The 14,186-nt window shown below is 39.3% G+C and overlaps 1 protein-coding gene across 15 annotated transcripts in view; it reads left to right on the top strand.

Annotated features, from left to right (window-relative positions):
• The first annotated feature begins 1,140 nt into the window (after positions 1 to 1,140).
• The window catches only part of LOC149250219 (transcription initiation factor TFIID subunit 11-like), a 67,007-nt gene continuing 53,961 nt past the window's right edge, over positions 1,141 to 14,186 (top strand). For 2 of the 15 annotated variants that reach the window (XM_089458963.1, XM_089458965.1), the window contains exons 1-2: positions 1,141 to 1,367; positions 7,025 to 7,135. Coding sequence is in view for 2 of the 15 variants with exons in the window: in XM_089458958.1 (XP_089315084.1) it covers position 1,367; positions 7,025 to 7,074 (51 nt within the window). In the remaining 13 variants the exon portion in view is untranslated. Of the gene's footprint in view, positions 1,375 to 7,024; positions 7,136 to 14,186 lie in introns of all 15 variants that reach the window. The other 13 variants (XM_089458972.1, XM_089458971.1, XM_089458973.1 and 10 more) reach the window with 12 other exon arrangements.

Below are 14,186 nucleotides of genomic sequence, written 5' to 3'. Positions count from 1 at the left end.
TTTAAATCTTGTGGAGTGGTTGGACCGGAAAATGCAACGATATGTCGGTCTATATCTCGTTAGAATAAGAGTTGTATATTTCTTGGACACAGGTGACAAAGATGGCACTAGGCCTGGAGGCAAGCAGGCAACCTTTCCTGTGGGTGTTGTGGCCACCGGATTCAAATCTTCATGGAATCCTCTTCAATGACGAAGCAATGTAGAGAGGGGGTGTTGCGAGATGGCTATGAAAAGTCGCTTCAAGCTTACTTGATTATTATCTTCCACATTCCCACTCCTCTTTGCGACATTCATTTGCACCTCTTGGTGCAATTGCTAGTTTTTAATGCATATATCTTAACTCCGATCTACCAAGCGATCAAATCTCTTGAGATGCAAAGAGATTTGATCCCCTCGACACTTGGTAGATGCTGAGTTAAGATGAATCTAGGTTGGTTTAATTTCCCCTTTAAATAGGCTATATTCCATATGAACACTATGAGTTCTCATAAATATAGAGATAGTCTATATTCCATATGAACACTATGGGTTCTCATAAATCTCGAGATAGTCTATATTCCATAAAAAGTGAAATGATATTTTAATGTCCACGAGACTAAAAATAGTCTATGGGACTGTTCCCTGCTTTTTGCCTTTTGCAATTCAATCATTTTCTTATTCAAATTGATGATGTGCTGACCCAACCTTCCAAGAATCCCCTCACTGAAAAGACAATGCCAAGAAATTGATGCTAACATATTCCCATAACTTTCTTTGATGTCTTTGAAGGCATCACATTCCAAAATAAAATGTTTTCCCCGATTCCACTACCTTAGACATGCAAAATGTACACACCCGTTCTTCCCAAACTTCTTTAGGCCTTTTCCACCTTCCTATTTGACACCGAAGTTGATGCAAATTTATTCCATATGAACACTATAAGTTCCCATAAATATCGAGCTCAAAAACCACCAATAACTTGGCCAAATCAAAATTCCCTTAACTACTAAACAAAAATTAAAATAATAATATACCATTTTTATTTTAAAATAAATTTATTTTATTTTATTGTGAACAAATTAAATATTAACATTACATCACATGAAAATATTTCCATCACATTGAACGAGCAAGAAAAGACCTTGACACAATAATTTTCTAGTCACATCGTTTTTAAGGGTTTGTACGGGCAGAAGTGAAAGCAACATGAAATTGTATTGGAAATAGGGGTACAAATTCGTTGACAAAAAGTAGTGTTGTATATATGAAATTCGGTGAAGAGCCCGGGAGAATCGAACGCCATAGATATGAATAGGAGGGCTTCTGTATATTATTCAATTGGTTATGACGAAGGAGAATAAGGCGGCCCCAAAGCTGGCTTTCACAGAGTAAGGAGTAATTCTCATTTCTCATCCACCTACAGCTTCAATGCCCATTCCATTTCGTGTTTTAAATATATAATTTGTACATATTCAAGCTATGTGTTTTTTTCTTCTATCGAATTCCATGGCTCCACTATTATGAATGTTATCCGAGTTTTGCTATTTATTTGGATTTGGAAGTTCCTGTTTGGAGTGTTCTCTGGAATCCCATCCATCGCGGATATTTAGTTTAGAGGTTTGTACATGTTTGGAAAATTATATTTGGAAAATTATTGTTTGGAAAGCGCTTGCAATGCATGGTAAGCTTATTTTCATTTAATTTATCTTGGAGGAATGCAACTTGCAGCTTTCCTCGAAAAACCAACTACAACCTATACGCAATTTCAAATATTTTTGGTTGTGTATACAATAAAAAAATCACCTGGCTCGATTCTACAGAATTTTAATTCATTCACGTCTGGAATCATTCCATTATATACAATGTGAGTTCATTTGGTTTCTTCCAATACATTTCAAATTAGTTTGGCTCCCGGCTGTGTCTGCGTAATTTAAAAATCAGCTACACTTATTCGATACAATTTTAACTCACATGGGTTCTGTCTATACAGTGTGAAATAAGTTCGATTTACTATATACAACTTCAATAAGTTTGATTTACTATATACAACTTCAATCCCTTTGGGTTATCTCTGTTCATTTATAAATAATGTCCGTTTGTTAGCTTTGGCTTTTAGTAGATTATTAGAACCAAAACTAATCAGTAGAAGAGAAGGTGCATTGCTTGCTCCAATTACAGAAGCATCCGGAGACCTGCACGTCTATCGAGTACAGATTTAAATGTATTGTCCAGGCTCCAAGCTATTCTGAGAAGGTCCCAAATCACTACCTTGGTAGAAACTTCGTACTTCTTATCTATCCTCCTGGTTCTTATTTTGTGCGTCTTGTATGATCCAAATTTATGAAGGGAAAAAAATGGTATATAAATTTATAACCAGAACAGAGATATACATGAAACTTGACTTCTGTTAATAAATAGAAAACGCTGAAATTGTATACATGCAGAATGAAAACAAACTAGTTTGAATGGTGATAGCTTATCTCTATATAGAGATGTCACTTTAAGCGCCTTCACCGAACTGTCTTACAATGAGGTTTGAAGGCTTTTTTATCAAAAAATAAGTAATGAAAAACCCTAAAGATCCAAAAACCTAACTCTCAAAACTGTCTCCTGTTTTGGTTTTCTCTCCAATGAGATTTTGTTTGTTTGTTTGTTTTGATCCAGTAAGAGTGGAGCCTTCCATTAATCGAGAAAAAATACATAATGTACATTTTTTTTTCCATTAACGGGGTCAAGAACAGCATCACCAGCTCTGTGAACACTCAACAGACAGCTGGGTTGACGCAACCCCGTACCTAACTCAAACAAAACTACAAAAGGACTGACTCTCAAACTACCAATGAGGTAGGATACCTGCCTTCCTAACCCGAAAGAGAAATTTAAAAGGTTCTAAAGTTCTTTCGGGTCCGCTAAAAGACTTAAGTCTCGAGCATCAAAGAACCCGAAAGCCCTTGATGACGAGGGCCCACAGATCCTACGGCCCACAATGCAACAGTATGTGACTAAAAAACAAGCCTTAACCTGTGGTTGACTTAGCAACCCGAAAACCGAGCGATCCAACCCTCAAAGATCTGACGGTCATAATCTGATTTCGGGTCATCAACTTGCCCACTCCTTAATTTTTCTTACGGACCCGATGAGAAACCAAAACCACCGTTCTAAAATTTTTCGGGTTCGTTTGAGGATTAACCTTCAATTATCTTTATGACCTGAATACCGTGCGATCCAGCCCTCGTTGATCCAACGATCCTGAGCTGATTTTGGGCCGGCAACATGCCCACTCTTTATTTTTCCATTCGGACCCGATGAGTAGCATAAACCGCCGCTCTAAAGTTTTTTGGGTCCGTTTGAAGGTTTATCCTACGAGCAGTTATCTGCCCAAAATCCGTAGGATGCTGGAGTTCACTGCAATCTTTGGTCGGCTGCCTATCAACCTGCCCGCTGTTTACCCCTTGCTTCTTCCCTATGATTGGTTCACTTTCTACTGTTTCCATTGGTCTATTTACTGCTTATCTTTCATAAATTGAAAATACTCCCTATCTTCGATCGCCTGTCTGTGACAGTCCTCGCGCAAATTCCTTGAGGGTGTCAACTCCCAAGCATATCTTCTATTATTTCTTGTACAGAGCACTCCTTCATTCGCCAGACGATCTGCTAACCTGTTGGCTATTCTGCGCACATGAACAAATCTGAGTGTTCTCAGGGTTCTCAGGTGGGATTGTATACGTTGATAGACCTGCAATAACCACCAGTGATTTGATACTTTTTCTGGTGCTGTGCCGTTGCCTATCTTCTTGACCGAATTAATTATCAATTCAGAGTTTGCTTCTATGATGGCATTGTGTAAATTGGAGTTAATCAAGATTTCTAGGCATTGCTCTAAGGCCATGAGTTCTGCCATATTATTAGTGGCCTTCCCCAAATGACTATGAAAGATGACTTTTATGTATCCCTGCTCATCTCTTATGACTCCGCCATAACCAGCCACCCCAGGGTTTCCCTTAGAGGCTCCATCTATATTAAATTTCAAAAAGCCATGAGGAGGCGGTTGCCAGAAGTCCTTCCCTGCTGTTGTATGTCTTATGATCTTGCTTATGCCCTGGGGGACAGGCAATTGGAGACCCAAATGAAAGAGTATATGAGCATCCTAGTTTAGAGGAGGGTTCTTAGGGGGTTTCTTTAGAAGGGTGCTCACAGTTTCTTTGAGTTGTCTTATAATCTGAGCTATGATGCTCTGGGTTGAGCCAATTCTGTTCTTGAAAATCCTATTGTTGCGTTCTTTCCAGACATCCTAGATAAAAAAACCTGGTACCAAAGTCCAGACTTTGTTGATTATTTCATTTTCTGAGAAGTCTTTTCTCCAGTTCTTCAAAGTGCCAGTGATGCTGAATTCGTCCCTGTCAGTTTGCCTGAAGATTGAAGCTACCTAATTCCACAAGGTAGAGGTGAATGGGCAAAGTTTGAGTAGGTGATCCATCGTTTCTTCTTGTAGACCACATAACTGGCATCTAGATGGACCAGCTAAACCTCTTTTTCTAAGATTTTCCCAAGTCAGAATTTTTTTATGTTGCACCAACCACATGAACAGTTTGATTTTCATCCAGTGCGGGTTCTGCCATAGGTCCTTCCATATCTTATCAGGGTTTGGAAAGTCAAGCCCAATGGCAATTCTTTTGGCTTCTTTGAGGTTGAAGTTGCCTTCGTTGTTTCTTCCCCATCTTAGTTGGTCAGACGATGTTGAAGTCAAAATCTTTCTCTCTCTCCAATGAGATTTCAGTGTTCACTCTCCAAGGTGATTTCACTAGTTGGTCAGACGATGTTGAAGTCAAAATCTTTCTCTCTCTCCAATGCGATTTCACTCTCCAAGGTGATTTCACTTCTTTGGTTCCGCTAATTTCTCTTGAGCAGGTTACTGCCATATGCCTATATTCATGACAGGTTCTGCACCTGAATACCACATTTTTCAAGAGCCAAATTTGGTTTCAGTTTTATTGACACAAAATTATTATCATGACTTTTGGTCTATTTGTAATTTTGTACATTAGCTTGGGCACGGGTACCCTTAATTTTCTCCTTTGGACTCTCACAGCTTGGGACGTGCTTTCCAATAGGGTTGTTAAAGCCTAATACTGTCACAAACTTTCTTGACATAAAAAAGTAAGGATGAATTTATTATTTGACAGCTCTACCCATATTAAGTAGGCAATGTCACGAAAATGGCAGAATCAGAACTGTCAAATCATGGCTCTACATAAATAGCCCCCTTCTAAAACCCGTGTGTGTAAGCTGAATCTCCAAATTCAACAATGAAGAACCCTCTAGAGCATAGGCGCACCAAATGTTTCATCAACAAAAGCTCGTACCAAAGCTTTCTAATTCTGTCTAGCAGTGGGCCCTGGCCAGGCCACAAGCCATTGTATCTAAAGTTCAGAGCAAAGTAACATAGTTAATAAAATGGGTTAGATTGCAGTTCACACTGGATGTTTGTATAATAAATTGAGACATCAATCCTGTGCTGCATATTGAAATGAAATGCTTTCTTCATAGCATTTTTTGGTTGTGTGCTTATAGGTTAGGATTATGTTGTTTTAGTTGGTTTCAAATTTTATTTTTCATTCTATAAGGTCGATTCCTCAGCACAATGAAAGGAAGAGCCTCTGGATTTTGTAGAACCTATAACAAAGTAAAATTAAGTTGGTTTATCTTGATACAAATTGAACTAGTTTCCAAGAGGGGGGTCTATATCTAAGTGGAAGGGGTGCTGCCCTTCTCTTGTTAGAATCAAGTAATGCTTTCAAGGACGGAACTAATGAGCTAAGTCTGCCACTAAATTAAGCTACTCTTCCATTGGCTTCCTAGTTTTAGGTGTTCATATATTCTCTTTGGTTCTTATCCCAATGCAAATAGACAAGAAGAGAATAAATAGGTGCTATACATGCTAAGAAGAATATAATTATTTTCCTACTTTTTATATCAGTAAGTGATATACATTGCGAAAAGGATTAGGATGCCTGTACTAATGGTATCGGACAAAATCCTTCCAGAATTGTCAAATCCTTTTTAATATTTTTTTTTCTTGTCAGATATACACTAAAAAGTCGTGAACTGTTGACGTTCCACATTGCATGTAATACATGGTGTCATTTGGTGTTGCATTTCATTCAGTTTGGTAGAGACATTTAGAATAATTGAAAGAGTCATTTGATGCGTTAGCTGTCCATAAGACTTTAAGATATGCTATAATGTTACTTGCTCCAATAGCAATAATGAACTGATTCTGCATGGCGTGGTGTGGTGTTGTTGAAGATCGTATCCAAGAAGGATCTAGTTTAGAGATTGCTCGAATGTTTTGGTGGGCCTGTTTGCTCAACAAGAATTTGTGGCATACGTTTGACATGCATTTTATGTTATATGTAATATGTTATAGATGACATGCTCACGTTGCATGTCAACAGTAACCAAGATCTTATGGTCCAATAATTTATCACTAAATAAGCAGTGATCATAATTAATAAGGTCCATGGTTAGGTAGAGGTTATGGAAAATGCACATCACTTGAATTGCAAAACAGGTACTTTTCAGTCGCCATGATTTGCTTAGCAATAGTAAAAGTTGCTTAGCGTTTGGTAGCTAGGGAGGCTAGATTTTGAAAAAAGAACTCATGTAAGGAAGGGAATCCACTTCGAACAAGAATTGGATTATGACTTATAACTGAAACCTTTGGAAGATTCTTGTTTGTCTATATTCTCATTTATTATGTTCTATGGCATAATAAGTTTTGAGTTTCGAATGGTGTAAACAGAACTAGAGGAGCTGGAATTTTCATCAAAATAGCCATTGATACTGGCTGAATGTTCTACCACTATCATTAGAGTCCTAGTGGTTTGTTACAAACTTCTAACTTGATAAGTTGTACAGGAAAGAATTGTCTTTTGTAAGAGTTTATTTTTCTGGCTAATATGACAAACAACAAAAGCATATTGTTTGTTTGCTTACCAAGAACAATATAAATTGAACTATATCTTATGTCATTTTTCTGGTGTAGTGACTTTTGCAGGTTTTAAAGATAATTTGGAAAGAATAAAAAGTGACAAGGTTGTGCCAAGCTTTTGATTGTTTTAGTGTGTCGATCATATTGATTTTCTTGGAGCAATTGGTATGCATATAGTAGTTTTTCTTTACTTCCTGCATATATTTTAATTAAATTGAATGAAAAAAGCTATTCTTTACTTGTAATACTTTGTGTACGTACTTGTTATAATGAAAAACCTTGGTTGGCTTAGTTGTTTTTCACTATTTTTATAAACTTTCTGAGATTGTTATGGAGTCCATACTCTTTTAGGGCCATCTGTCTGTGCTGTGATATATCGAACAATATTCCTCTCTTTTGAGGATTTTTCATTTTTCAAATATATATATATATATATTGGCATTTCACATTAACAAATCCTCAATTTTATTTATAGCCTATAGTTTCATACTGGATGATCTACATTGAGAACCTGGAATCTGTGATCTTCCTCTATCAAAATTTTCATCAGTAATGATATTAAACTTCCATCAACATATGAAATGAATAAAGTATGACCTTTGTTGTAAAAGATGAGTCTAGAATAGCCCTAGGGGGTCAGCTCAATTGGTGATCGAAGTAATGTGTGTCCTGAGATAACTGAGAGATCCAAGGTTCAGATCCCCTGGTTGTGACCCGGTTTACAGAGAGGAGGACAGGTTGTAGACCCCAGAGGCTTACTGGTAGCCACATGTCACGCCAGCTACTGGGCTCCTTTGGGATACAAAAAAGAAGAAGAAAAAAGAAAAGAAGAAAGGATGAATCTAGAATTATTCGAGATGTTCAGAGAATTGAAGTTGTAATGGCAAGGGCAAATTGTTGCTTATGGCTGAATATTAAGATTGCACTAGTGTGGCTATTACTATTATGGATTTTTACTGTCTTACAAGCCTTCAAGCATTATGTTAGAGGCTTGGATTTCTTCCTTAGAAACCTCAATCCCTTCCCATTGCTATATTAGCATCTATTATTATTTAGGATTTCTATTAAACTAGTTTTTGATGCAAACAAGCTAATCAATCCACTTGTCGCATGGAACAGGGATTTCAAAATTTTGCTGGGATTATATGCATGCTTGCTAGAACAATCACTGTCATCATCTGAATCACTTACCATTGCTGTGTTAGCATCTATTCCTATTTAGAATTTCTGTTAAGCACGCTATAAACTAGTTTTTGATGCAAACAGTCTAATCAATCCATCGGTCCCATGGAACAAGGATTTCAAAAGTTTGTTGGGAATCGGGATTATATACATGCTTGCTAGCAAAACCATTGTTTTTATTCCATAGGAAGGTTAGACTTGTTGGATTTTAAGAACAATCACAGGATCTTAGTGTGAAAAAAATACTAGACTAGCTACATGCAAAACAAGATAGAAAACTGCTGATAAATTGACTGCTGAACAAAGGAGACAATTCAAATTACTCGTAAAGTTTGATAATAGATTATTGTTTAACATGAATACGATATATAGATTCTCTAGGAGGAAGAATCAATTCGACTTATGTTGGGGTTCCATGTGTATGCATTCAGTATAAATCAAAAGCACATTACTTAGTTGGCAAATAAGTCAAAATTAGATCGGGAGACACAAATTAGCAAAATATCCTAAAATGTAGTGACCTGGAAGTAAATGGAATTAGAAATCAGTTAGAACTAATTAATAATTTTCACATGCAAAAGCTAACTAGTTAAATTTAATTAAACTCCAAAACATCAATAAAGTCAATTAACAAAGGAAGGAGAGAGAAAAATGGTGGTTAACTATTAAAAAATAGGGGAGAAGTGTGTACTCACTCTAGGAATGCCTATACATGAGGTAGTATGAATTAATGGAGTGGAATCATCCATGTTACCCTCCAACTAGTTTCTAGTCAACACCACATGTCATTGTAGTTGGCATTCCTGCTAAAAATAGAAAATTTTCCAAATGATCGAGAATGTCTAGTAATGAATGGAAAGTGGTCATATGTGCCCCTAATAATGTATGAAGGGGGTCTAATGATCGCTAGAGTGTAGGTCCTCATAACAACTAAGTGCAATGTTCTCCAACACCCCCCTGAAGCCTAACTGAGGAGTATGCTAATGAATGAGTCATGACAATTCATAACCATGTTAGGTACTTGTAAAGTTTTGTAGATGTTCTATGCTAAGAGCAATTTCACTTTTCTCACAGCAATCATACATGTAGATAAGCAAAATGCAGATAGAACATATAAGCAGATCTTACAGAAGACAAATCAGAAACAAGAAAAATGTATGTGTTCGTTTCGGCAGTCAACAGGATGCTTCAACCAGCAAAGTCTCCTTTGGTCAGCCAGCCCAGCATATGTCACAACAACCCTCCAGGTAGCTCGTACTTTTAGGATGAGAGAGGAAGATGTGAGTTGTGTTGTGTTCAAATTCTCTCCAACTTTTCCTGTATATATATCCATTAATGAGGGTGTGTGACACATCTGTTGGGCATGTGAGCCTACATTACAAAACTGGCTGACCTTGCACATATAATTTATTAAGAATAATAAATTCAAAATATAAGTTCTGCTCATCGGATTAAGACTATTTTTATATGGATTTTACACCTCTCAGAAAGAGGAATCCAACAAAAATATTAGCCTCTTAATCTGAGCATCAGAACATGGAGTTTGGACCTAGTTGTCCAATTTTAACACTCCCTCTCAACTAGGGAGAACTCCATCTATTAGTGCAATTAACATCGTGAGTCATCCCGCCGAAACTTGCTTTGCTGGCTTCTTTATTTCAGAACAGAAGTAGGTCAGTCACAAAGACATCATTCCCCGACTGACATAATCAGTCCAGAGGTCCCAGACCTCACAAATCTTGATCCCAGATCAAGTGGTTGGACCATGCCATCCTAGATAGAGAGTACGGCAATCTCTGATGCGTCCATCAGTCTTTGCTAATAGTCTCTAGCTTTTCCACACCTCATTGGCCAAATGAGAGGTACTTCCCATGAGCCCTGAACTCAATGGGTAGGATGCATACGGGGCACAGATTAAATGAGTGGCGAACCAGCTCAATAATCACAAGGGTGGGGCAGAAGCATTATGAGTGCTTATAGCTCCGAGAAGCTATCCCCAAAGCCCCCCAGAGCTCCCAGAGCTCATCGTCCAACAGGACCCACATCATAGGGTCTTTCCACGACACCAAGACTCTCACGGAAGGTTAGGAACTTGACCTTCCCCAGGGGCTTAGTGAGAATATCCGCGACCTGCTCATCAGTTCCTATATGATCGAGCCTTACGGCGCCTCGCTGTACCATATCCCGGATAAAGTGGTACCTGATATCAATATACTTGGATCGGTCGTGGAACACAGGATTCTCAGTCATACGAATCCCACTCTGATTATCACAGAGTATTACAGTGGTATCTAGCACATGTTGGAACAGCTCACTAAAGAGCTTCCTCAACCAAACTGCTTCACAACAGGCCATACTAGCAGCAATGTATTCGGCCTCCGCGGTGCTCAAAGCCACCGACTTCTGCTTCCTGCTCATCCATGAGATCGGAGCAGAACCAAGATTGAAACAGCATCCAAATGTGCTCTTACGATCCACCACACTGCCAGCCCAATCGGCATCAGTATATCCCTGGAGTATCACACTCCCGGCAGTGTATCTCAGCCCATGGTTTATCGTGCCCCGAAGATATCTCAAAAGATTCTTGGCACCAACCCAGTGAAAATGATGAGGCTCAACCATCTGTTGACTCAAAGTATTCACTGCAAAACATATGTCCGGACGGGTGTTCACTAAGAACATCAAAGCTCCTATGAGTTGACGATACTCAGTAGGATTGGCCAAGATAGGCCCTGCAGCGCTGCCACTCAACTTCTTAAAGTTGAGTTCCATTGGTGTCGACACGGACTTACAGTCCACCATCCAAATCTTTCCAGAAGCTTCACAATATACTTTCCTTGAGAAAGGAAAATCTCTCCAGGTCTCTGCCAGACCTCCAGGCCTAGGAAATAGTGCATCAGTCCTAGGTCTTTCATCTCGAACTCAGCAGCAAGCTCCCTCTTACATTGATGAATGAGAGGGTCATCACCTGTCAGGAAGAGGTCGTCCACATACAGCACTAGAATGAGAGGCTTTCCTTCCTCAACCTTAAAGTAAAGGTTTGGATCAGCATTGCTTTGAGTGAAGCCCAGCTTCATCAAGTAACTATCCATCCTCTCATACCAAGCTCTGGGTGTTTGCTTTAACCCATAGAGGGCTTTCTTCAACCTGCAGACATAAGTGTCTCGATCTTGAACTTCAAATCCCAGAGGTTGTTCTACATACACCTCTTCCTTTATTGCACCATGCAGAAAAGCGGTCTTGACATCCATCTGATGAAGACTCCATCCTTGCGTAGCAGCAAGGGCTATGATGGATCGGATGGTGGTATATCGAGCCACAGGTGCAAATATATCGTCATAGTCAATTCCTTCCTTTTGAGAGAAGCCACGGGCAACAAATCTTGCCTTAAACTTTTCAGCACTCCCATCAGATCCATGTTTAATCTTGTAGAGCCATTTAGCGGTGACAACAGATTTGTCCTTCGGTCTCGGGACCACATCCCAGACATCATTCTTCATAATAGCCTCATATTCTTCATGCATAGCATCCTTCCAGACTTGATGCTTGATGGCTTCCTCAAAAGATCCAGGTTCAGATTGTATAATAGTATTCATGGCAGCTAGATACCCTTGGTATCTACACGGCTTCTTGCTTTCTCGGAATGTTCCCCTTGGGGCAGCATGACCCTCAGCATCTTCGAGGGTGTCCCTGAGCCATGGTGGCCTCTTTCCTAGAGAAGGGGAAGGATCAATAGGGTCCATTTGCCCTTCAACATCAGGGATAGTCTCATCCTGGGGTTCTTCCAGATTTCCAGGTCTTTCTTCATGGTTTTCTTCAGATCTAGGAAGATCTACTACTTTCTTCAGGGAAGCATCTTCGTCAAAAGTGACATCATGGCTTTTCCCTTTGACCAGGTACATAGACTCTATATGCCTTAGAAGTCTCACTGTAGCCCACAAACATTCCTTTCTTCCCAGTAGCATCCAGCTTACTTCTCTTTTCTTTCGGCACATGAAAATAGACAGGACATCCAAAAATGCTAAAATGTGAGACATCAGGTTTCTTACCAGAGAAAACCTCTTCGGGAGTTTTGGAGTCCAAAGCGGAATGAGGGCATCGGTTTTGAATGTACACAGCAGTATTTGCAGCTTCTCCCCACAGAAACTTTGGAAGACCATGGTCACATAGCATGGCACGGGTAGCTTCCACAATAGTCCTATTCTTGCGTTCAGCAACACCATTCTGCTCAGGAGTATATGCAGTGGTAGTCTCCCTTTTAATGCCAGCTTCTCTGCAAAAGTCTTTGAACTCATTTGACTCATACTGCATCATGCATCATCATGCTGCTCTTGATCTCATGCATCACTGTGCAGCCCATACATCATGCTGTCCATGATCTGCATCATGCTGCCCATGCTCATGATCTCATTTATCATGATGCTGCCCATTACATTATTCACCACAGTTGCACCTTTACTGAGATCATGCTTGCTGTACCTTTTGAAGTTGTTACAGCAGCATCTTCCCAATGATGAGATCTATTGAGATCTTCACTATGCTTTTTGTTAGATAGCTTCATTTAGGGCTTCATTATTATAATGACAGTTTCATCATGATTACATAAACACTATATAGAAACTGTAATGATAACTGAGAGATTACCGTTGTGACAACATTTGAGAAGCTCATCCTTAAATTGATGCCGAGACATTACTGCTGAGCTTGCTGTGGTTAAGTGTCTCTATTTACAGCGAGTAACTATCTTCCTTACTGCGGCTACCATTGCCTGAGTGATCTTACTACGTCTTGCTGCGTTGTTTATTTCTTGGATAATTTCCGCATGTATGTTGCCTTCATTTCTTGCGAAATTTGCCAACGAGTATGGTCTCTCTACCCTGTGTATAGATGAGGGAATTACATTGACTGTAAGGTCTCTCTGCATATAAATGAATTACGTTGACCGTGCAGAGAGCGTAGAAATGTCTTGGTGATTGCGTATATATTACAACATATTGATATCTCCATGTCTGCGTAGAAGGAGTCTTCATTAACTACGTAGGTCAACATATTGTGGCTGCGTGCATTTGGCTGTGGCTCCATACGCTGACTTCGGCTTTGTGCATTTGCTGCGGCTTCATGTATAGATTGCATTTTATATGTCTCCATGTACGGTGTTATACACAGCGTATGAGATCTTCCATGTTGTGCGTATACCATGACGCTCAGCACATACATAACATATATTAATGTCTGCGTATACATGACAAATTATTCCCTGCGTACACATTTCCATGACTGCGATATTACTGTATACATGATAGCGTTGAATTTCCCTGTGTATACATGACCTCATTGAATTTCCGTAACTGCGTTATGACATCGTATAACCTCATCATGTACAACGTGTAATCCATCGTGGAAAGCGTGAGAACTATATATAATCTCCAGCGTAACAATATCTTTGTTTCCTTTGCCTGCGGATCTTTATGACATGCGTATGTGTCTTCATTGTTAGCAGAGACTGCGTTTACTCCTTCCCTTACTGCGGCTAGGCTCCACTACAGCGTAACGTTGACTGTGGAAAGCATGACCATTGACGCGTTAATATTTCTCATGACGGCATGAAACCAACGTATCCACTACAACATATAGGTTTGCATGCGTGACTGTAATTTAGGGCCTTTCCTCTGGCTGTATATATATAACCTCAGCGATGTGTACAGGACCTCTGTGACTTATATAATATTGTATAAAACTTCTGCGGCTGATATAACTCTTCTGCAATGCGTACAAGACTTCTGTGACGTGTACAGGACCTCTGCGTGTATATATATAACCTCATGCGATGTGTACAGGACTGTCTAGCGAATAATTGCACAACGTATATATAACTCCAGCTACACCTCAGGACTGTGGAATTTAGACTGCGGTTGACTGTGTCCTTTTATTACTGCGTCCACCATTTATCATACAGCGTGTAAGTTCCTTAAGAACAACGCATATATGTATATATTGTGCTCCATAATATTTCTACAGCGAAGCATATATATAT

Source organism: Pinus tabuliformis, chromosome 7 (genome assembly GCF_031772625.1).
Source record: "Pinus tabuliformis cultivar Carrire ecotype Pingquan chromosome 7, CPIR1, whole genome shotgun sequence".
In the NCBI taxonomy this organism is placed as follows: domain Eukaryota; kingdom Viridiplantae; phylum Streptophyta; class Pinopsida; order Pinales; family Pinaceae; genus Pinus; species Pinus tabuliformis.
This window is presented reverse-complemented; position numbering and strand designations above follow the sequence as displayed.